At 39.0% G+C, this 22,305-nt stretch overlaps 1 protein-coding gene across 2 annotated transcripts; it reads right to left on the bottom strand.

The window, feature by feature from the left end:
• Positions 1 to 10,397: 10,397 nt before the first annotated feature.
• On the bottom strand, positions 10,398 to 21,094 carry apbb1 (amyloid beta (A4) precursor protein-binding, family B, member 1 (Fe65)). 2 transcript variants are annotated; one of them, XM_023404268.2, is made up of 14 exons: positions 20,945 to 21,094; positions 19,630 to 20,294; positions 17,517 to 17,722; positions 17,372 to 17,431; positions 16,856 to 16,935; positions 16,697 to 16,763; positions 16,013 to 16,159; positions 15,428 to 15,555; positions 14,546 to 14,660; positions 14,340 to 14,424; positions 14,158 to 14,238; positions 13,886 to 14,001; positions 13,383 to 13,559; positions 10,398 to 13,130 (listed from the first exon to the last, which is right to left on the bottom strand). In XM_023404268.2, exons 2-14 carry the CDS (start codon positions 20,270 to 20,272, stop codon positions 12,975 to 12,977), a joined length of 2,061 nt encoding a protein of 686 aa, XP_023260036.1. In that variant the 5' UTR covers positions 20,273 to 20,294; positions 20,945 to 21,094; the 3' UTR covers positions 10,398 to 12,974. The 2 variants fall into 2 exon arrangements, with proteins under 2 accessions (XP_023260036.1, XP_087029592.1); XM_087173466.1 differs by lacking the exon at positions 20,945 to 21,094 and adding an exon at positions 20,390 to 20,490.
• Between the last annotated feature and the right edge of the window lie 1,211 nt (positions 21,095 to 22,305).

Below are 22,305 nucleotides of genomic sequence, written 5' to 3'. Positions count from 1 at the left end.
ACACTGTTATTGGGAACTTTTTTTCAGTTCAACCTCAAACCCTCTTTTTTTTCTTTTTAAGAGAAAGCCAATAGAAGGATTTCAAAGGGAGAGAGGGAGCTGAGCATTAGATTCTCAAAAGAAAATCTGGGAAAAACTCAGAAGGTCATTTGACAACACTTGATGTTTTTTTTCCAGAACTTTTAAAGAGTCTTCAAACATATGGATAAAAAATCTGTTGTTATATTTTGCATAAAAACACAAAGTAACATTTTGGCTCATGTTACTTCTTCACCTTCTTTGTTGGGATAAGGAATAAAGGTGCAAATTAAAAGAGGTTAAAGTTCTTCTATTTTCTTGTGCATCAAATTGATTTATTTCTCATCCACATGCTGAGAAGAGCGTTTTTTGGAATTTAGGAACGCCGTCAGAGCAGTGGTGAATGCTGCTAAATGACCTTCAGGGTTTTTCAAAGATCATCAGGTATTTATTTGTATTATCTTTTAGAAAATCAGTTGTTTAGTGCTGAAACTCCAGTGTAATGTTAATGAGAGGCAGAAACTGCAGCTAGGTTAGAATTAGCTCTTGGAAGGTTGTTGTGTGTGTATGTGGTGTGTGTGTGTGTGTGTGTGTGTGTGTGTGTGTGTGTGTGTGTGTGTGTGTGTGTGTGTGTGTGTGTGTGTGTGTGTGTGTGTGTGAAGGCGGGGGGGTAATCTGGTGTTTCTCCTTTTTTGTCATAAAAAAGCTGATTATCTTCCAGTTGTAACAGCAGCTTCTCTTGTTTTGGAGTTGACTTCAGTTTGGAGAGGCTCTCCAAAGTGGAGGGCAACGCTAACTCCTCTGTCGCATGGAAAACCACTTATTATTTCTGGTTTTTCTTGTGTTGCTTAACTGCAGATTACATCCATTTAAATGCTGCAGTATCACCCTCTACTGTTCATCACAAAACTTGCCAGGTAGCCCTTGACACCAACGCTAAGTGCGGTGGTGGAAAATCTGAGTTCGAAGAGAAAGTGGAGGGCTAAACTGTCTCTTGACAGAGAACATTTGTGATTTAAGACACCACTTCCTCTCATGGAAATGTGCAATCAAAATGGGGAGTGTTGACTCCAAGTTCAAAGGGAAAAAAAGTGAAACAATGAAAGAGTCCTGTGGTGTATTTGATGAATTCTGTCTCTTATATTTAAAAGAAAGTTTTGTTTTTAATGTTAGGAATCATCAGCACGACGCGCATGATGAACGATGATTTATTCACGTTGTTGAAAATGAAATGCGCTGCCTTGATTTTGTACTCGCAGAGATATGAAAGACAATAGCAGTGGGAGGAAATAATCAGGGCTCATAATCAGTCCAGAGAGGAGGAAACTGAAGCCTTAAATCAACAGCTAAAATTAAGAACAGTGGGGTGTGCTGTTGACAGTGAACCTGTCCAACAGTTTGAGAAATGTCGTGATGTGAATCCTGAACTGGCAGCTACAACAAAAAAAAAAAGGCATCTTGGTGCCAAAATTTTCATTTTAAGAGGTGAACAGAGGAGGAGCAAGAGAAGTAGCTCTGATACAAAAGACAAGAATCACCAGAGAGATGATAAAGGAAGAAATCAGGAGCATCATGTCCTCTGTTGCTCAGACAGTCAGGTCACAACAGCCAACAGAAGACCGCCTGTGCAGCAGCGTGTATACACTTGACTGGTTTGACTAGATGAGGCTTTTTCTCTGCTCCCTCTTAAAGCCCTATTGAGAGAACCAGCAAGGTGTGTGCTTGCATTTCATTTGTGGCGAGCCACTTGAGATTCTCCGGTATGACCTGTAAACAGGTTTCTCTGCAGCCCAGCCAGCGGTGCGCCGGTGTCGCCTGTCTGCAACAGTGCCGAGCCAAGCGTCGCCCATGTCACGCTCCGATAGCTCAATTTAAATGGAAATTGGATGAACTGCTTGGAAGTGATCCAGCCATCCAGAACAATTAACCCATATTACTGGCAGGCCTTGAAGGAGTAATTTGACTTTGAATGAGAATGGGGAGGAAAGCCTGTGGTATTTAAAACTACTGGAAATAAAATATCCTGAAGTGCAGAAAATATCCTGTTTGGCATTAAATCTCTGGAACTAAAAGCAGCAAACAGTGTCTTTAAATCCTATATATTCAATATAACAGTAATCCATTGTTGGAGTGAAAGTATTTCACCAAATTTAAAGGCAACATTCAAATGAAAGATGCTTATTTTTACTTCACTATGTCATTTGAGCAATAATAAAACTGTATTCAAGTGGTGTCTATCGCTGCTACACTGGATAGATTGCAGCCTCCATCCTTATCTGTCACTAATCTGATGCTGTCTTAAGGCGGGTGTACACTGCAATTCTGGTCAGCCCCAGACAAAAGATGACCAATGGTCAGTTTCAGAAATTTAGGATGGTCATCTCACAATGTGACTGCTGCCACAACCTACGTCTACAAACCAACGAATAGGAACACAGCATGAAATGCAGCCTATGATTCAGTAGGTATTATCATCGTGCAGTCTATACACACTGTATATCAACCTTGATGTTGTACCCAAGTTTATTAGATCCATGTCGCACAGTGTGGCTCGCAATGACCTTAAAAGATACTGAAATCTCACACTCTGTAAGCGCCTTTTAAGCTGAAATTTACATGTTAATTTGAGGGTTTCCATACATCTCAGCAAATCTCATTAAAAGGACAAAAAGCAAAAATTCTATTAGTTTGTTTCTCTTTGTCTGTGGCACTCAGCCTGACGTAGCCTACAATCTTTCCAACTGAAGATGTAAATGTTTTAAAAGCAGGTAACAAATATATATATATATATATATATATATATATATATATATATATATATATATATATAAACTTTCAGTGTTTAAAAATTGAAGTAATTTCCTAGACAAGCTGGGCCCTGTAGTTTTTATAAATGGTTACTTAGACAGGAATAAACAGTGCATTTCATGGGGACTATTTTCAGTTGTGGATGAATACGCATATGGTGCTTTATTTAGTACTTGCAAAAGCAGGGTGGTGCATGTAGGTTTCACTCATAATAGTTCCCCATGTTCATGGTCATGAAGAACCATGTCACCCAGTGCATTGGCGTGGCTCATTTATGTGTTTCTGGACAGCAATGGTCCTCTATGGTGCTGAGAATAAGCTACACAGACAATATTTATTAGTAGCATCAGTTCATTGTTGGTTTTGTTCTTTTCATTGGATTAGTTGACAGAATATGTAGGATGTAGGATATAGCTGGATTTATCCTTTCAGGTTAAGCGCTCAACTATGACCTTTCTCCTCAGTGATTTAAAAAAAATAGATGTACAAGCATGTACATTTAAAGATTCGACCATGACCTACAACATCTATTTGGAATCAATAAACACAATCAAAAATAAAACATTCATGAGCATCGAGAGATTAAGAGAGAAGTGTAATATGTAGACACAAGAGCTCATCATGGCCTAGTCCTGCCTGGTCTATGGTGAAATGTTTGGTGGAGCATCGCGTGATCTCAGTATTAAAGGGTCAGATCTCTCAAATTACAAAAAAACTATTTCACTCATCTCTATTTTTTGGAGGGGTGGCAGCAAATGACTCAGAGGCTAACATCTCACAATGTGGTCAGATGAAAACAAGACTGTCTGTAAGATGAGATCCCACCGGAGTTAAGCATGAAAATGTGTTTTCTGTAATTTGGGTGAACCGACCCTTCAACTCTGCTATAGAGAGAAAATGGAGTGGCTGTTAGGAATAGAAATTTTTCAATGATTAGATTGTTTTCGGTGCAAATGCTGTAGAACTGAAAGCACAGGTCCTGCTTTTCTAGGCAACAGCAAATCATTTCAATGTGATATCTGTGATCTGGTTCACATCACTATCTGTCTCTACTTGGAAGAAAATAATCATTTTGGATCTGCTTATTTGAGTCTGCATGACCCTTTCTTTGTGTTCTTCGTGAAATGAAGCCAGATTGCTCCCAGATTCCATAGAACCGAGCTCAGAAAGTGAGCATGATCATCTGCAAAAGGAATTGTGCTGTAATTGCGTTAAGTATAGCAATTTCAGATTAAACACACAGACACAAAAACACAGAAGACTTACCCAGAATGAGAAGGACAACAAATGACTGCAAGGTGCATCACTGTCATACTCTAAAAACAGTATTTAGAGTTTGAAAGCTGCCTGTGGTATTGACATGCGAGAGTTAGAGGAAAGGCAAAGGCTGGGGGGGCAAAAGCCACTAAAATCAGAGCACTCTGTATGCAGGGGACTGAAGCATGTTGGACTTGTGAGTCAGTCAGGTAATGGGTGAAATTGTGTCTGCTGCACAGCTTATAAATCGCAGTGCTGGCAGTATTTATCTATGTCTCAGACAATCCTGCTGGGAGATGGGAACAGTGCAATGAGAATCAACAGCCTGCTTCTCCTCCCCTCAGCTCCCGTCAGGTCATTTCACCCCCCTAACCCCTCCTCTCAAAGGCAACATGTGAGGAGAAACTGATAAATATAAAGCAAGTTGAGAGCCGCCTGCCTCTGCCCGCTGCATTTCGCCACAATTTCTGGGGTCATTTTAACATATTTTCTCCAAACCTAAAGGGAACTCAAATAAGCTGCCTCTCTTGCCGTATTTATTCCTCTTTTGAGCCACTTCCTGTCCATCAGTGCTACATTAAAGGCCATCAACTCAAATCCATTGCATTTCCACTCAAACTTTGCATATTTCACCTTTCAAATCAGGGGTTTTTACACTCCGGTGATGGCAGAGCCGCTCTGTAATAGAAGACGGCACATAAGCTATTTCTAGCCTCCCATTCTAGACAATTGCCCTTTGGCTTTGTCTCTAACAGTCACACCTTGTTACCACATCTCCGAAGGATAGAATAGAGGGGACAGACGTGGGCATGAGAAAAAAGGGTGGATGGAGAAAAGAGGACAGGAACACAGGGAGGTAACAATAACACGCAATTTCAGGCTTCATTGTAATTCCGCTCTCATCGCAGTCCCAAGTGACAAGCAGCTAGCCGCCCAGGATTCTAATCATTCCTGTTGTCAGATTGGTACCCCAAGTGAGATCGAGTTGATTGCTTGAACAAATTTGCAAAGTAACGATGCAATTTGCTGCAATATGCCCTGGGAGGGTTTGGGGCTTCAGATTGGTGGGGTCTGTGGAGAGACTCGCAGGAGACCAGCGTGGAAGTTGTTGTCTTCTTAGAGACACTTGTCTGCAAGTAAATTAATCTCACTGTTAATCATTACACCTGCAAGACAAAAGAAAAACTGCTTTAAATCTGCAACAACATAGCTAGGCTAAATAAGTTAAAGGATTTTATTGAGATTGTGGGAAATACGATTTCTTGCCAAGAGTTAGTTGAGAAAATTGAAACTACCCTCTGGTCTGTACAGTAAATAGTATAGGAAACAGGAGTCAGCAGCTGCTTAAATTCACACAAAGACTGGAAACAGAGGAAAAGCTAACCTGGCTTTGTCCCAATATCTCAAAATCCAGTTACTTTTTTCGGCTGGATGCAGTGATTGTCTCTGTAAAATTGTTGTTTTTATACTTCAGTTTTTGTATGGATTAAAGAAACAAGATACAGCATGTTAATTAATGAGCTGCATCCTTTTTATCTTTAGACAAAGCCAGGCTAGCTAAGCTACACTAAGCTAACCAGCTGCTGTATGGCACCATATCTGACTGACAGGTTTTGGGGGAAAAATCTCTCCAAAAAAGGGAATAAGTCTATTGCCTAAAATGTCAAACTATTGATTTAAAGCTTAGGAGACTAATACTTTATTATTTGCTACTAGACTGTCTGGAAATGAAGAGACATTCAAAACATTGTGTCTATAACAACCTCCGCAACACTTCAGGAATGTTTGATCCCTCTGTATAATGAGACCTGTCATTTTCCGCTAACTCTGCTCAGTGAACGTTGCAGCATGACAAACCCCAGTCATCACACAGTATGAATATGAATTGGTTGCTGTCTTTCATCTCAAGGCTAATGATTTAAGAGTCCAGGGACATGGTAGTGCACCAAATATAAAGACCATCCATATCCAGTATGACAGTTGCTATTCATCATGGCAATTACTCTGTTATGGAATTTGACATATTTTAATAGAAATTACTTATTGGTGATGAGAGAGAGGGGGCCAAGGTGTGCCAGAGAAGTATATTTGTCTCGAACAAAAGGACTTGTCAGTGAGTCATATTGTGATCTCTACCGCCAGACCCAATGACATTTCCATTCGTGCGTTCTTTGGAAACAGGTCGGGGACAAATTCTAAAATGATTCATTTTTAGGCAACTGAGGTTATTTGTGGGGATTTTTGTCAAATGGGAACATTTTCTCCCCACAATGCATCTCTCTCTCTCTCTCTCAAGAATTAAAAGAAAATCCAATATTCTGAAACTACAAGAAAGTTCATGAGTTAATAGTTCATCAGTGTGTGATATATTAAAAAATGTTGTCAGTATCCACACTAACCCATGATTCTATTAAATCAAGATGTCAACAGTAGCAGGTAAGTAGGTATTCAAGGTGATCCCTCTTCTGCTGGTGTTGCTCCATGACTCAGCAACCTCACTCAGTCTCAGGAAGAGAAATCTATGCACATTGTTACAAAGCATCTTTATATTTGTGGTTTGCTTATGGATTATTTTAGCTGTTTCTTTTAATCAGCCTTTTTCTTTTATTCCCTTCTGTAAAGCAAATTGTAACTACTGCCATCTCTGTACTGTCAGAGCACTATATAAATAAGGTTTGCTTGCTGTTACAGCAGCCATTTTTTTCTGATTTTTTTCAGCGCAGGGTAGTGGTAGACCATGATAAGATATCAACTGGAAATACAAACTGGAAATGACTTGTTGTTGAATGTAACTAAGAACATTTGATTACTTTATACTTATTTCCATTTTTTGATACTCAATACTTCACCTCAAAAATATAAAGTCAAATATTTTTACTTTTTACTCCACTACAGATATGTGACAGCTACAGTTACTTTGAAGATTAAGATTTCACATCATGATATCAAACATATGATCAGTTAATAAGATTAACTATTGTTATACATTCAACTACCCAATAACATATAGAATAGTTTTTAATGCTACAGCATTAAAAAGGCTGTTAACATTATCAACACATTACTATTAATAATTCGTTCCATATTGGGAATATATATTATTTAACTGTTAAACAAGTACTTTTACTTTTGATACTTTCAGTGCATGGTGTTGATAACAGCTCTGTACTTTGGCTTATGTCAGATTATGACCTGCTATTGAGTATGTTTACACCATGGTAGTGGTACTCTCACTTACATTAAATACTTCTTTCTCTACTGGAAATTACAAATATAATGCTCCTTCTGTGAATTTAAAATGACCCAGTCTTAAAAAACAAGATGTGTTTTGGGGCCAACATATTGGTTTAGGTTATGGTCTAGACTGGCGTTGTCATGCATCATCACATGCTGCATGCTACAGTGCAGCAGAGTCAGTAAAGACAGTGCTTCCTGTTAGATTGGTGTGTGTGTACTGAACTGTTACTGAACCACCGCTGTGCTGTTGGAATCGCTGGAGGACCACTGGAGAAATGATTATCCAGACACCAGTGGGCTGCTGGCTGCTCCCACTGGCAAAGCAATCACCGTGTTATTTGGGAGAGAATGAATTACTGAACATTTTGAGATTAGACCGCTTAATCCTCAAATGAATGGCTCAGAGCATTAATATAAACTGTACCAACATTTGTGTCTTCCATCTGTATTGTCTGTCGTTTATTCTCCATCACCTGCCAGTCCATGTTTTTTAATGTCTCTCATATTATTGTGGACTGTGGAAGCAGGAATTGTTTTCTTACATGACTCCCTGTAGAGGTATGGCATAAAAAGTATTATTCTCTCCTCCACTTTTTCTTTGTAGTTGATCCAACTCTGTGCATTCACACATCTCCTGTGGCCATGTTTGATTTGCTGTGGCCCTGACCAAGGCTCGGCACACCGTGGTGTCGGCCCTGATTACCAAGAAGCACAGATCTCTGCAGAACCCAGGAGCGGGCAAAACAAAAACAGCAGCAGAAACCGTAATGGGTAAGCAGTGTTGAAATAAAGGCGGCAGAGGATATGAGAATCCTTGTACAAAGAGGTGTATTCTTGCAATATGAATCAGTCAGAAAAGGCTGAGGGCCTACAGCGATTCCCATCATCTCTCTCAGACCTTGATACCAGGTTGAAGAAGGAGCTTGCGTCGGCTCCTTTTATCTAGACTGAGATTGGTGATTAGATTGAGGAGCCCAGCAGAGGAGACACAAGTCCTCTCCTCCACACCGAGAGGAAAAGCAATGTTCCACAAGACTACACATTCATTACTCAAAATAAATCTCCATTAAACAAATGCCATATGCATAATTAGTCTATAGGAATAATTATAATTGTGATTAGTTTCTCCATGGGCCGACCTATGTAAATTGTGATTGACACCCGGCAAATACGGAGAGCATAAACCTGGCTTCAGAGATACATGGACACACACTGCAGAACAATAACAAGCAGCAGAATACAGAGGCAACAAAGGGATTTAGGGGCATAGGTGGCTGCAAGCATGCCACACATTCATTATCCAAGATATACAAGCCTCGAACTACTGTATGGTTTTTGTATCAGGAATAAACAGTCAAAGAACAGAAAGTAAAGGTAATAAGGTGCACCTACTCATACAGTCTAAAACAGCAGCCCTGCAATATATCCAACCTTCATGTTGGTTATAATCCTTGCCTTTGTTGGAGCTGTTTGTCTTCTGCTGTTGACATAAATGAGTTGAACCACATATTAGAAAGACCTTGCAGTATAAAACAATATACTGCTGCAACAATACAGCAGCATAAACTACAACCTACAAAAGGCCCATAAAGTTAAACAAACACCTCCAGAAACCAGTGGTAACAAAACACAAAAGCACAATACATCAATGGATATTAAACACAGATCAAGCAAGACTCAAGCTGTACATACATCACATGTACATGTACAGCAGTTAGTATCCAAGGAATCACATGCTAAATTGCAAAGGTAATCAAACTGCAACTGAAGAATGCGACTGCAAATTAAACCCAACGATGAGACGGGCAAAATGTTTCTCCAAAAGAAAATTCAAGTTGTTTTTTGTCTTCTGATGTTCTCTGGGAACTGTTTCATTACCATCAACAATTCATTTTAATATTATTCTATGATTAGCTTCTCTTCTTCCTTTGTCCATGGTTTTGCATTATGGTAGAATAGTGACTATCAATAGCAGACTCAAAACTTTTTTTATTATTAATATGAATTCTGACTGTTTTGAGTATGCTTTCTTCTTTTTGGGACACAGCTTAAGAGACTACAGCCATGCTAGCAACTCTCTGAGGCTGTACATATATGCACAGTGGTTCAAAATGCTAACTGACTTATTTGAAGAATTTTTTCAAATGTTAAAGCTATTTTTGTTTCAACAAGGGCACTATTTATTAGTGCATCAGTTTTAGCATAGTGTACCTAATAAACTGGCTACTGAGTGTAAGTATGAGCTATGATCCGTCAATAGATGGTAAAAATTCACATGCATGTTGCCCGACTATCCTGTGATGTAAATCTGAGCAATATTTGCAGGGTATTAAAGAAGCAATTTCTCAATTAAAATACACCTGTTGTATGTTTCACACACACATGGTGCATGTGACAGTGGACTGTGATGTGTTCAGTCCATACAAACAGAAGTCCATCAGTCACCTAGCTCTGGGGGTCCCTGTCTGTTTGTTCAAAAGGAAGCCAGAGTCTTGATCTGTCCAACTGCTCGGGGATCCCGCTGACAGGGCATGCCTAATATTCGTGTGGAGGTGGTGGAGCCCATTATTACCAGTCTGCGGCTGCTGTGGGTTCCACTTGATATGCACCTTTCATCTCTAAAGCCATCTCTCCGGGAAACAATAACCAGCCCTACCCATCCTTTTGAACTCACCAGGTGGGGGCAACAGTGCTGATATGAAGTGAACAGATGACTTTTGGGGGGGGGTGGGTTGTGTTTTGCATTTTTTGTTCGTGCGTTCTGTGTCTGGTCTGTCAATACATATGGTAAGACCGGTGTCAGCAGGTTTAATGCATATGCAAAACAGCCAGACAGGTTGTGTGTGGCTTCTTTTACATTTTAATGGAAAAGCTGGGAATGATAGATAAAGCCATTGATAGAAAATGAAAAAACGTCTATGCCTCCACAACTAGAAACCAAAGAAGACATTTTCAGGCTCTAGGATCCAGACCTGCCCTTTGGAAACCAATCTCTTCAGAGCCACTTGGCTTCACATGATGTAAAAAAAAAAAAAAAATGACTGTCAAGATATTAAAAAGACCACAAGATAAACAGGTATGATATGTTCACATTTATTGTGCAGTGACTTTTATATACATACATTTTATACACCTAATTTACATAAACAGAAATAAATTAATCTGCTAATGTTCTTTAACTCATCTGGCTTTAGTGTTGCCACTGACTGGACACAGCAAACTTTGAAGGAGAAAAAGCACAATAATTCCAAGTGACACATGAGTGACAAGGCAGTAATATGAGTCAATGCAGTCTAGTTTTCATTTAGTGTTATATCTTACACATATAAAAGAAGCAGTTGGTAAGAGTTTTAGTGTTTGATGACTTATGTTAAAAAAAACATCAATAGGAATCTATGAATGAAAGTTTGAGGAAGGCCAGTCATCACAAAACACTGGTTTGATTTCACCACTGGGTGACGAGTTCAGACAATAAGGTCAGACAAAAGAACTGACTCCATGACAGCTTTATATTTGGGAGTCTCTGTCTCAAAGAGGTGTCACACCTCTCGATAGTCAGATGAGACTGCAGATCAGATCAGACCTCTGATTTCAGCTTTTTGCAATATAGAAAGATTTAAAGATATATGACATAAAAAAAATATATGTCTCTAGTTGTGAACTATATCATGCTGATATCAAGTTAATGAGACTAAAAAAATTTAAATTATTTTTAAAAAATGGCTTTTTGCACCACTTCCACAATTATGCACCAGCTACTTAAACATTCAACTTTAAGTCTCACTTTTTAATATCAGTACAATATAGTGGTCATGTTGTCTGTTTTTTTCAATACAAAGTTGTATTTTATATTCATGTCCATTCATTCCTTTTCACTATATTTTTTTGTAATTTAATTGAGTGTTTCATTTGCTCTAAAATAATTTTTTGTTTGAAAGAACATGTAGTTTTTCTTTATTTGTGGACTTGCTTTATGTCTATGTAGTGGAGTCAGTTAACCTGAGGATGTTCAATAACTAGGTAGCATACTAATGTTTCAGACAACATGGCCAAACAAACACCCTGCAGAGCTAAAAATGACCAAAACATCTTACTGACTGCATCTTTAATATGACTATTACTATTGTGCTACATACAGTATTTATCACTGACAGACACATAAAGATAAAATACAACTTGGCTAATTAGTGTGTTCTTTATAAAAAGTAAATCTAACAAGCTAATGTGAAAATCATCTTAACTGTGTACATTGTAGTGTGTGGAAACGATAGAAAATACATTAACTGGAGCGGCCCGGGGCCCACACACGTCAAAATGTGGCCAAGGAAAAAAATAAAAATGTGAACCACTGGAGAAATCATCTCTAGGTTTCTCATATACACAAACTGTAAATACAAACATTGACCTGCTCTCATCTTTTCAGTCTGAAGGAACTGACAGGAAGTCTAACTTTCTACTGCTAGCTTATGATAAACACTGACACTAACTAGAGTGACATGCCTATGTAACACGAAACAACACATCAACTCCAGCCTCCTCTTACCATACAGAAACACAGAAAGAATTTACAGGATACATTAATGGGTCTTAAGCACTAAACTGCTGCTGCAAGCAGCAAGAACTCTAAGCTATCAAAACATGCAGCTTGTGGTGAGTTTCTACAGTACTATTCAGTAGTTCGTTGGTGGTAAACAGCTGTGTGAAAACCCAGAGTTTGTATTTCTTATTACTATGATTTCTATCACAAGATAATGATTTTCAACATGGCTCTGCTGTTCCATTAGCCTTGCACCCAATCAATTCAGACTCTCATTAAAGTGAACAAATAATCACACTGCAGCCGTCTTATCACCACACCATACAGGAACATCTGATTATTGCACACTAGCACTGAACTTGCAAATGTTCATGCAGAATGTATGAGAAACACACTACACTCAAATCAGTGGTTGCTCACTATGTGACAGATGACCATACAGTTCTTTGGAAGACTAAAATACATTGTTTGGGAGGGTCAAGGACATTTAACTACGTGGCACACTAGTGAGACGCCTACAGCGCTTGTATTACAACCTAAGGTGGTAAACAGAGGTGCAATGATGTTTTAGAAAATCAGTATTAGGATACTTGACACCATCTGACAACGACTGGATTACAGTACCTTCTTTAATCAGTAGAAAAGGAGGAGTGTTAGAGATGGTAATTGCACCGAGGAGGAAAAGGGAACAAGACAAATTCTGTGAGAGAATCTAGCAACCTCTTTTCCAAGCAAATTCTAGCGCCGGCATGTAAAATATATTACATCCATATCCAACATTCATAGCATTGTTTCTGTTAAAACACAAAAATAGTTAAGACTCACAGAAAGAATCCCAGCAAAGAAAAAAAACTTGATGCCAGGGGTTCATCTGTTTGGAGATGAGAGTTTAAAATTGTTGTATAAAGTAAAAGCTAAAAAAAGAAATAAATGCAATCTTTTTCAGACACACATTTTCCCCAGAAAATACTCCACATACTAGACTATCGACTAGACAAGTGAAACGGTCGTAAGGCGAAACTGTGGCAGAAGTATGAGAGAAGGAGGCGTGAGAGTGAGCAGGGGCTGTAGTGATGGACCTTGTGTGTAATGGACCTTGCATCATCTTCGCTCCGACTCAAGGGGACTGGGAGCCTGACCTGTAGCTCTTAAAGCTGCCCAGCAGACTCTGTACTCCCTTCTTGACCCGTCGAGCCACAGAGTCAGCAGGAGGAGTGGGCAGGCAGGAGGCTAGGCTGGGAGGACGTGCATCCAAACATTTCTGATAGCGAAGCTATAAACAGAAGAACGCACAGAGCTTAAATTATGTATTGCAGATACTAGACTAAACACCGGAGTGTCTATGTACACAACTGTGACTGACATCTGTGCTAGCTCAGCTTTTGGCTTTGGGACAGAATAAAGTGAAGTCCTGACAGAACTAAAATACAAACAAAGCATTTCTCAAATGTCTTCTGAAAATCATCCCATCTCTTCATCTCTCTATTTTTAGGACTTTCCTCTCATGTATTTGTTCACAACTCACCATGCAGGCAGCCTGGACAGCCTCACTCAGACTGGCAGCGTTGGGTTCGCACCAAAACATGTGACAGGTGAAATCTCTGGGACCTTCGGCCATGATGAAAGCGAAGGTGTGGACATCCTTCCCCACACCCATGAAAGACAGGAAACGCACCCTGCACTCTGACAGCACTTCCTCATTCTGGATATGGACATATGAATGAGTGTTATTTAAATACTTTCTGTGGTATTTTTATTTTTACATTTGCAATATTCAAATGTTCTCTCTACAACCTCTCACAGTAGTATATGTCATAAAACATTTATAAAAATGCATTGGTTGTTTTATTACATATTTGAGAAGTTTTAAGGCAACATTTTAGTAAAAGTAGTAATTGAGTGAAAGAAAAATTTTCACTGAAACATATTGCTGACATTTCTGTTGAGGCTCATCATGATGAAATTTTAGCTTCTGATTTAAAAACCACCTCCCTGAGACCATGTTATACTGATTTCATTGTCCGTTACCTGTTTTGAAAGTATTGTGAGGGTGGCTGGTGCAACATTCACAGAGACAGGAGTCCAATCATTTTTATCTTTGCCATTCACTGCTGTCTCTAGCACGTCATTAATTACATCCATTCCTGCGAAGGGAAGAAAACACACACATAGAGGCCATGATACATTGCATTAACTTAAGAGTTACTACTGCACCCATAATTACGATGAGGACAGAAATTATTTCAAAGCAGCTGAAGTGTTAACATAAACCATTGCATATTTAGAAGTGTTCTTCTTACCAACTGGCTTAGTCACAGACTCACAACCAAGGTAATAAACATGGAAGCGCTGGAAGAGTTCATTTTTTGGAGCAGGAAACTCTGTTAAAAAAGGAGGAGGCATTAAGTGATCTGTTTCCATACTTATTATATTAGACTTATCATTACTTATTATGATAATATTCAAAACTTGTAAGCTTTACCTTCAACAGGGATGAGCCCAGGTTTATCTGGGTCAGAGTTCAGTCTGCTTATCCCTGGCTTGGTTGCCTTTCTCTCCATCATTATCTAAAGTTAAATAAAGGGACAAAAATATGTGAAGTTCAAGTAAGTAATTCACGGCTGATTGTGAATGAATACACTGTGCTGAATTCATAATGAAACTAAATTAAATCCAGTAGTGGCTGACCTTTGAGCACATCTCATGTAAGCTGGTGGCGATGTTCTTGGCAGGTGAGTCACAGCGGAAAACATGACACTTCAGAACTTGGGTCAGGTTGTCTCGAGCCACATAAGCAAAATCCCTGCAGGTGAAATCAGATGGAAAAGGTCACATTCATATATTGAAATATTAATACAGCATAAATGTGTGTTTCCAGTTTCAACAGATACAAACTTGTGCACATAAAACATTTCCACATTCACGACTTCAAGTAACATCCGCAGAAGACAATCATTTAAAAAATATTAGTAGAAGGTAGAAGTAATTGAAGTATACCTTTCCCTGTTCATGATGGAAAATGCAGCATGAAAGAAAAAATATGATTGTTAGAACACAATGATGCAGTTTGGAGGCAAAAACTGGGCAAAGCAGGGGTGTTATTTTTGTATGTAATGTACACAACGATCCAGCAGAGGGCAGCAGCGTGCCATTAAAAGGGTGCACACAAGAGTGCAAGTGCTTGAAAGGAATGCCAAGCCTCTGAGTCATGACTACAGGAGGCTGTACATTGTTTTAACTCAACCACCAAATGCAGACTTAAAAGGATAATGGCAGAATATTCAAAACAGTGAGAAAAAACTGCGTATTTTCACACAACAAGTCAGGAGGTATAATTGACTGACAGTTCAGTTAACTGTAAACAAAAGTTAGAGGTGTGAGCTACAATGTGTATAAAAAGTAGTTGTTCCTCCATGTCAAATTAAAACCACCACAGTTCAATGAGTAAAGCTTAATGATCAAACAAGGTTCTTTTGAAGCATGTTTTGTTTAAGGCGATATTAAGAAGTTAGGTAAGTAAATTGTGTAGATCTTCCATTTTCATTTTGGCCTAATAATGTGGATACTGACCTGCCGTTGTCTCTGCCTACACCCCACACACGGATGCTGCCAATAGGCTGAGCATGAAGCAGAGTCTGGCCCAGAGGGTCGATCAAGTTCATAGTGTCATTCTCCAGGACCATCAGCATGTCCTTACCCTGTCACGACACACACAGATACTGACAATGAGCAGCTTAGCTTAAAAACATTTTACCTAATTTGTGGGCTTCAATGAAATTCAGATACATGTATTAGTGCACTTTTTAACTTTTACTATTTGAGGTATTTTGCTTCAATTCCAGTATGAATTTAACCATGGAAACTTTTCTTTACATCTAAAAAAGACCTAAAAATATACTGGCCTAAGTAACCACATCATTTTCAACCAAAATAGTTAAACAGTGTTTGACAATAACCACCTAATGCAACACTCGGTGATTGATGATTTGAGTGTTTTTGATGTAGACAGTGTACTATTATAAAATCCCCCAAAATTATGTGTGTGAACTTTTGACAAGTAAATTGCATTTTTAAATGTATCTTTATTAAAGCAGACAGCAGACGTGTGCAGGTGTCGTCAGTAAAGTATCTCCATGACTCTGTAAATCCCCTCACCTCTCCCCAGATACCAGCAGTGTCATGAAGGTTGTGTTTGTGATAAGAGAGCTGCCTGATGCAGTTGTTGACGGCAACACTACTCTTGCCAGGTGCCATGTCCTCCTCAGACATCTCTACCCAGCCCAGGGAACGCACTGCAAAGCACTGAAAGTACAAATAAGCAACATATTAGTATAAAACAAGACTGCACAAGGAAGGTGAAGAACAATGGAGTAGGAAGTTTCAAACTTTGAAGTGTGTTAGCTCCTCTATGCTCAATTCACCTCTTTTACTCTCATTTAGTTTTGAAAGATTAACTTAAAAAAAGTTTGTGTAGCTAAAAAAATATCACAAATAAAATAAATCACTTGGCCTTACTGCCTCGCCTCTCCAGAAGGTATAAAAATACCAACTGCAATTACAGCACACATATTCATATGTCCATATCACACAAGAGCAACCAAAAAGCAATTTTTAAGTACAATACTAAGTAGAACAAGCTAATTAGATAAATTATACTTCATTATTTCCTTTTGTGAAATTCTCCTTTTCATTTGAGCCTTCCTAAATATTCTGCAGCAGTTTAGAGACATAGTAACAGCCCTCTGAAAACCAAATCCAGCTCCAAGGCCAGTCTTGTGGTTCTCAGACCCTTTATACTTTCGACTTATTTATATCATGCAGCAGTAAATACTGATTTACCTTAGTTTCTATATCTGTGGAGAGTGGAGTGAGCTTCTCTTCTTCCTCTGATTGGGAGCAATTGTAGCTGTAATAATAGAGAAAAAAATAATGCAACAGAATAAGACAATATGTTAAATACCAAATACTAACTAAGCAAAAAGCTTTCACAGCACGTACTTCAGGTTGATGGATGCATAGCGTAGAGTTGCTCCTTCAAACTCCTTCAGACTTTGATCAGATGCAACCTCTCCCTCCTCCTGAAGCCACAGAAAAAAAGAAGAAAAAAAAACAGGTAACAATGACAAAGTCAACTTTGCTCAACTTTTTCCAGCTAGAATTTGTAAACCTTATAGTTTGTTAACAAATAGTCTGTTTTAATACATAGAACAGACATGCCTATGAGACGTGGCATCCTGAAATACTGGACAAGTGAAAAAGTGATGCGATAAGAAACAGAGGGCTGATATTGGCTTGTGTGCAGATATAATAATCATAGTACATAAAAGTATAGTCCATTAGTACATAGTACATTAAAGACGCTGCAATTTATATAGTCTTGACAAACACCTAAGTAAAATATGTTCATGGGATTTTCGAAAACTATTTTTGTTGACCACAAAATATGAAAATACTATACGTACCAATAATGAATGGTACTTTCACAAAACCAAATTACACTTTTCCAAGACTTACCTTCCACAGTTCCCCTTCACCGGCTCCTTCATCTGTGCTTGAAAGATGAGCCCACGATTCCTGGAAAATGTAACAAAAGCTGTTATTACCTTGGCTTTCACACGTCAGTGTCTTTATCCTGGTAAAAAGGGCGTTGAAACCTCACCTCCTGCTCCTCACAGGGTGTAGTTTCCAGGGACATAGTGGACGACATCATAGAATCGCCAACTTTACCCAGGGGTGATGGAGGCTCCCACTGGGTGGTGCCTGTGGGGATGTGCCAGTAGTATGTGCCTGATGTATCTCGCACTCTCATCCATCCTGAAGGCAGGTCTGTGTCTGTCTCAAAAGCACTGGAGTCCCAAAAGGACTCTGGAAAGGCAGCGAGCAAAGGAAAAACAAGTGTTAAATGTCGGTTTTAAAAAAAACACTCTGACCATTTAGGAAGCGACAAGAATGAACAAACACAAAACAAGGATTCTGTAAAATGTGTAATTATGCTGACAGCTTTGAAATAGTTGTATGGTGTCTGACAACCACATAAACTGGAATGCAAACATGGGTCACCATGGCCAGCAAACAGTCTACCCTCTTCATAAACTTATCAATAACCACAGTTAGCTTGTATAATTTATCTTTGACGATTTTGACTCCCATTTATCAGCTTTCCAATGAGAAAGAGACATGGGGGTTTTAACCACACTGATGAAGCTAGACTTCCTAGCTTTTTCTTGTTCACACAACAGGTGATAAAGCATCTAATGTTGCATTTATAAAGTTGCTTCAACTCATTGGTGATGGTATGAAATGAACATTATCAGAACACAGGATTTAAACAGAATTACTGAATACTGATAAGATTAGATTAGTACCATACACTTTACTTTGCTATATACAGCTACTATATATTACTGCATACCTTTTTAATATTACTGAATATTGAAACTAATATAATGAGACTGCACTAGCGCCATCAAAGAAAATGTTTAACCTAACACACCAAATCAGCACTGCACAAAAACCAGAGCACGGAAGTTGACTCCAATGAACAGACTTTAGTGTTTCACTGCACTCCACCATACAGATTGATATCATGACAATATATTAGATGGAAAACATGACAGATTTAGCTTTCATTTGTTTGAGGCCCTTTACACCAAGTACAGTACAAAACAAAGAAAAATTTGAAATTTGCAGTGGAAAGATGGGAAACTTGCCTGCTTTTTTTCAGTAACACTTTGCGTTAAATCCACCGATTTGTCATTTATAAACAGTACACAAACATGGTGTATAACACACTGTGTTGTAGTTATGAGCAGATAAGGACATTCCAAGTTTGTTTGTAATGCACAGTATTTGTCACCAAATATAAGGCATATTTGACATTATTAAAACTCTGTTACTATATTGCTTATGTGAATATGTGTATCACCATGGCAAACAGTGGCCATGGAGACAACCACTGAAGCGGGAACTACCGCAGAGGCAGTTTTGAGTACTCTGGCAGATGTTTACCAGCCATAACAGTGGGGTGGGATATAATTCTCACCTTGTGAATCTGTGTGCGTCGAGACTACTGCTGTAGCAAGAACTAAACTACCATAGAGGCACTTTTGAGTACTTTAGTGGGTACTTTTATGTGTGTGGACAAATTTTGTCACCATGATAGCATCACAATTGTGCAAGATACAGTCACGAAACTTTACAGATGTGTGTGCTTGACATAATAATGAAGGCTGAGTTTGAAAATGGGTGTGGTCCAACCCCTGAGTTCTGACTATTCATGTAAAAATGCAGCAATGACTAGTGAGTACTCATGAGTCAGAAAATCAACATTTTGACAGGCGTTGTGGCTGGTGTGATCCCATCGCAAGATAGTCTTTAGTTTATTATCTGTTTATACACCAGTCTCTACTTATGGGTGGTTCACCGGAGGAGTTATAGTTGTTCACAAATACATTAATAATAAACACTAATAAACATATCTGCTTACAACTACATTACAGTGTGTTATAAACCATTTGGTGGTGGAATCAAATGGGTGGACTTAAAAGTTAAGTGTTGCCCTTTTATACAGCTGCAACTCATCAACTCAGTGCTCAGTACAACATTTTTTACCATATCTTCTCCATTTGTGAGGCATGTTGCTTTGATCTGCATTTTTGTTTTTCTAATGGATGTTGTGCAAGCTGTGCCCCCCAACTGCTCTTATCAGCATGCATAATGTTGTATTAAGCCATGAATGAGACGTCTTCACATCAACTGTATGTTATGTTTACCTCTGTTGCCATTTGGAGAGCTGTCAGCTGTGTTATCCTGTGACAGTGCAGGCCAGCTGGTCTCCTCATCACTTGGTGTCCCGTTCATGTTGGAGAAGAGGAGGCAGGCATTTCTCCCCACAACACTGCCCTCTCTCTGACACTCCACATTACTCTGCTCTTCAGCCACTTTCTCTCCTCTGGTATCACCTGATGTCTCCTCATCTTCCTCTGAATTATTTTCCTTCTCTTTGCAGTCCTCTTCTCTCTCTTTATCTTTCTCTTCTGTGGACTCCAGAGTGTCGATGAGTAGCGGCTCATTAAGGATGTTTTTGGACTCCTCCTGACTGAGACCAGGGGTCATTGCTATTTTGGGAGACTTGGTCTGCTCCTCGTTTCCCTGTTGTTCTTCCTGAGTGGTGTTCTGATGAGGGAAGTCTTCCTTGTTCCCATTTTGGCTGATATTGCAGTTGTGGTCCTGGTCCTGCTGGTTCTCGGCTACTTTCCGCAGCTGGTTCTGGCCTTCTTTGACCCATTTGGCATTGTTGCCTGTGGACTCCTGGTCGCACCAGTGGCTGCTGTCATTCAGCTTGTTCTTTAGCTCTTCATCTTGCTTTTGTTTATTCACAACATATGGCATATCTTCATCATCATGGCCACCCATGGTAACTTTCCATGTAACTGCTCTGATGGAGGAAGAGGTTGAGATTTATTAGCATTACCGTTAGCAGGCTAGCTAGCAGGCTAGCGATTAACACAGATTCAGTCGAGAGTTTCTCACCTGAGTTCGTGAATTTGCACTGCGGTTGCTGGTTATGAATATATTCAGAGCGTTAACTTTGTCACAACCACTATTAAATTTTAAAATGCGAAGTTAAATTGACTGTTACGTTAAAACAATCAGCAACATTTCAATCTGGAGACTAAAGTCGGTTTGACATTCGTCAATTCCGGGTTGCCCATTACTGTGCCCACTTTCACTGTTACATTTTTCATTCCAAAATGAAACGCACTTCAGCAGCTTTATCTTCCATTTGCCAACACGACCTTTTTCTCTTTAGATATATAGCTAAATATAGAACCGGTCATGAGCTCAGTGTGCCATGTTAGATTCAGTTAGCTGGTTGTTAACTAAAATCCAGCTGTAAAACGAGACTATGTGCTGAAATATAGTGATATTAATCAGATGCCATCGCCGCAGCTGGAAATAACGGGCACCGTCCGCCATCATCACCGTCGTCATCTTGGCTAGGCTAACGTTAGCTCCTAACAGGGAAATCAAAAGCGAGTAGGGTGATTATAACTTAACAAGCTTATGATAAGAATTTTGACTTACCAGCTCCAACGAACCTCCTGTTTCGAAATATGCGGAACTGTGCCAGCTAACTACATATTTCCATTAATCGTGAAGGCTCTCTTCGTCTGTAGGTGGTGTTTTCTGTCAGTGGGCTCGGCTGGTGATGGAGGGCAAACCTGCGTCACGGATTAACGTCACGGCTTGTGCCCAGTGCTGCCCCTCAGGCAAAGAGCAGGAGAGGAATTTAAGGAAATATAATCCACTTTTATGGTGTTTTAGGACATATCGATCCGGTGCTGCGTATTGTCAGTTTCTCAGGATTTAAGTCATTAATATATAACTTCTGTGCCAGTGGCTGGGAGATAGGGCGTGGATGGACTAACTAGGCTAAATATACTTAAGTAGATAGAGTATCTGCAGATCAAAGACGGTCTTTGAATTTATTTAAAAACTCTTAAATTTCCCGAACAAATGTTTAAAATATTTCTTCAACTCTGCTGTAGGCGGTAACAGTAGTTATAAAATATATTTATATGTGATTTTAACAAAAAGTTGCTGGAAAATCCTTGTTACAGACCTCTAACCCGATGTATGCAAAATTCATGCCTGGACTTTGGACCTTGTATTGTGTGGTAGGAGCCTACTTATATTATGTCTACCTGTCTACCTATGGACATTGGCATTTCTTCTCTTTGCATGAGATTAGTGTTTTTGGTTCCTAATAAACAAACTAAATAAACCAAGTTAGTTATTTGGTAATCAGTAATCTGCCCATCATAGGTCACATCACTTTGCCTGGTAGGCCTATGAGTGACTTAAATCTACATGGTATTAAAAAGTCTTAAAGTTAACTTGGTGTACTCAGCAGAAACCCTACTACTGTACTTAAGTACAATTTTGAGGTGCTTGGATTTAACTTTTGTATTTCCATTCTATATTACCTTATACTTCTACCTCTCTACAATTTTCTGACAGCTGTAGATAGTCACAGGGGACATTTTAATGCAGAGTGAGCCTACATTTACTTCGATACTTGAACTTCATTTTGCTGATTATACTCCTGTACTTTTATGAGGATTTTGAATGTAGGACATTTACTTGAGAAAAACGCGGTGTGCGTTTACACACAAGGGACTGCATCTTAATTTCATGCTGATATGCAAATATCATTTGTATACCAAGCAAATTTTAACCTTAGTCCTACTCAGAAACCAAAGATCTTACATTTCTTACAATTTAGAAGTCGTATTATTGTAGCTAGTGAGGTTGGCAGATTCTGAAAAAGAGTCCCAATTGATACACACTATGATGACTTAAGAGTGTCAACTTTTCATGTACTGGCTTGACAAAACACTGAACTGTACAGCAAATGACAAAGACCTGGAAATTTTCTGTTTTTC

The sequence above is a fragment of the Seriola lalandi genome, unplaced genomic scaffold (assembly GCF_002814215.2).
Source record: "Seriola lalandi dorsalis isolate HSWRI2012SDOR001 ecotype SW California unplaced genomic scaffold, Sedor1 jcf7180002054237, whole genome shotgun sequence".
Classification (NCBI taxonomy): Eukaryota; Metazoa; Chordata; class Actinopteri; order Carangiformes; family Carangidae; genus Seriola; species Seriola lalandi.
Note: the sequence above shows the minus strand (reverse complement) of the source record. Positions and strands in the feature narration are given on the sequence as shown.

Excerpts from the sequence above, each read along its gene's own strand:
- apbb1 (XM_023404268.2), bottom strand. The coding sequence starts at position 20,272 with ATGGGTGGCCATGATGATGAAGATATGCCATATGTTGTGAATAAACAA. Across the intron at positions 14,425-14,545 it reads TACATGAGATGTGCTCAAAG|ATAATGATGGAGAGAAAGGC; the intron begins GTCAGCCACTAC and ends ATTTAACTTTAG. Across the intron at positions 13,560-13,885 it reads TCACAATACTTTCAAAACAG|AATGAGGAAGTGCTGTCAGA; the intron begins GTAACGGACAAT and ends GTCCATATCCAG.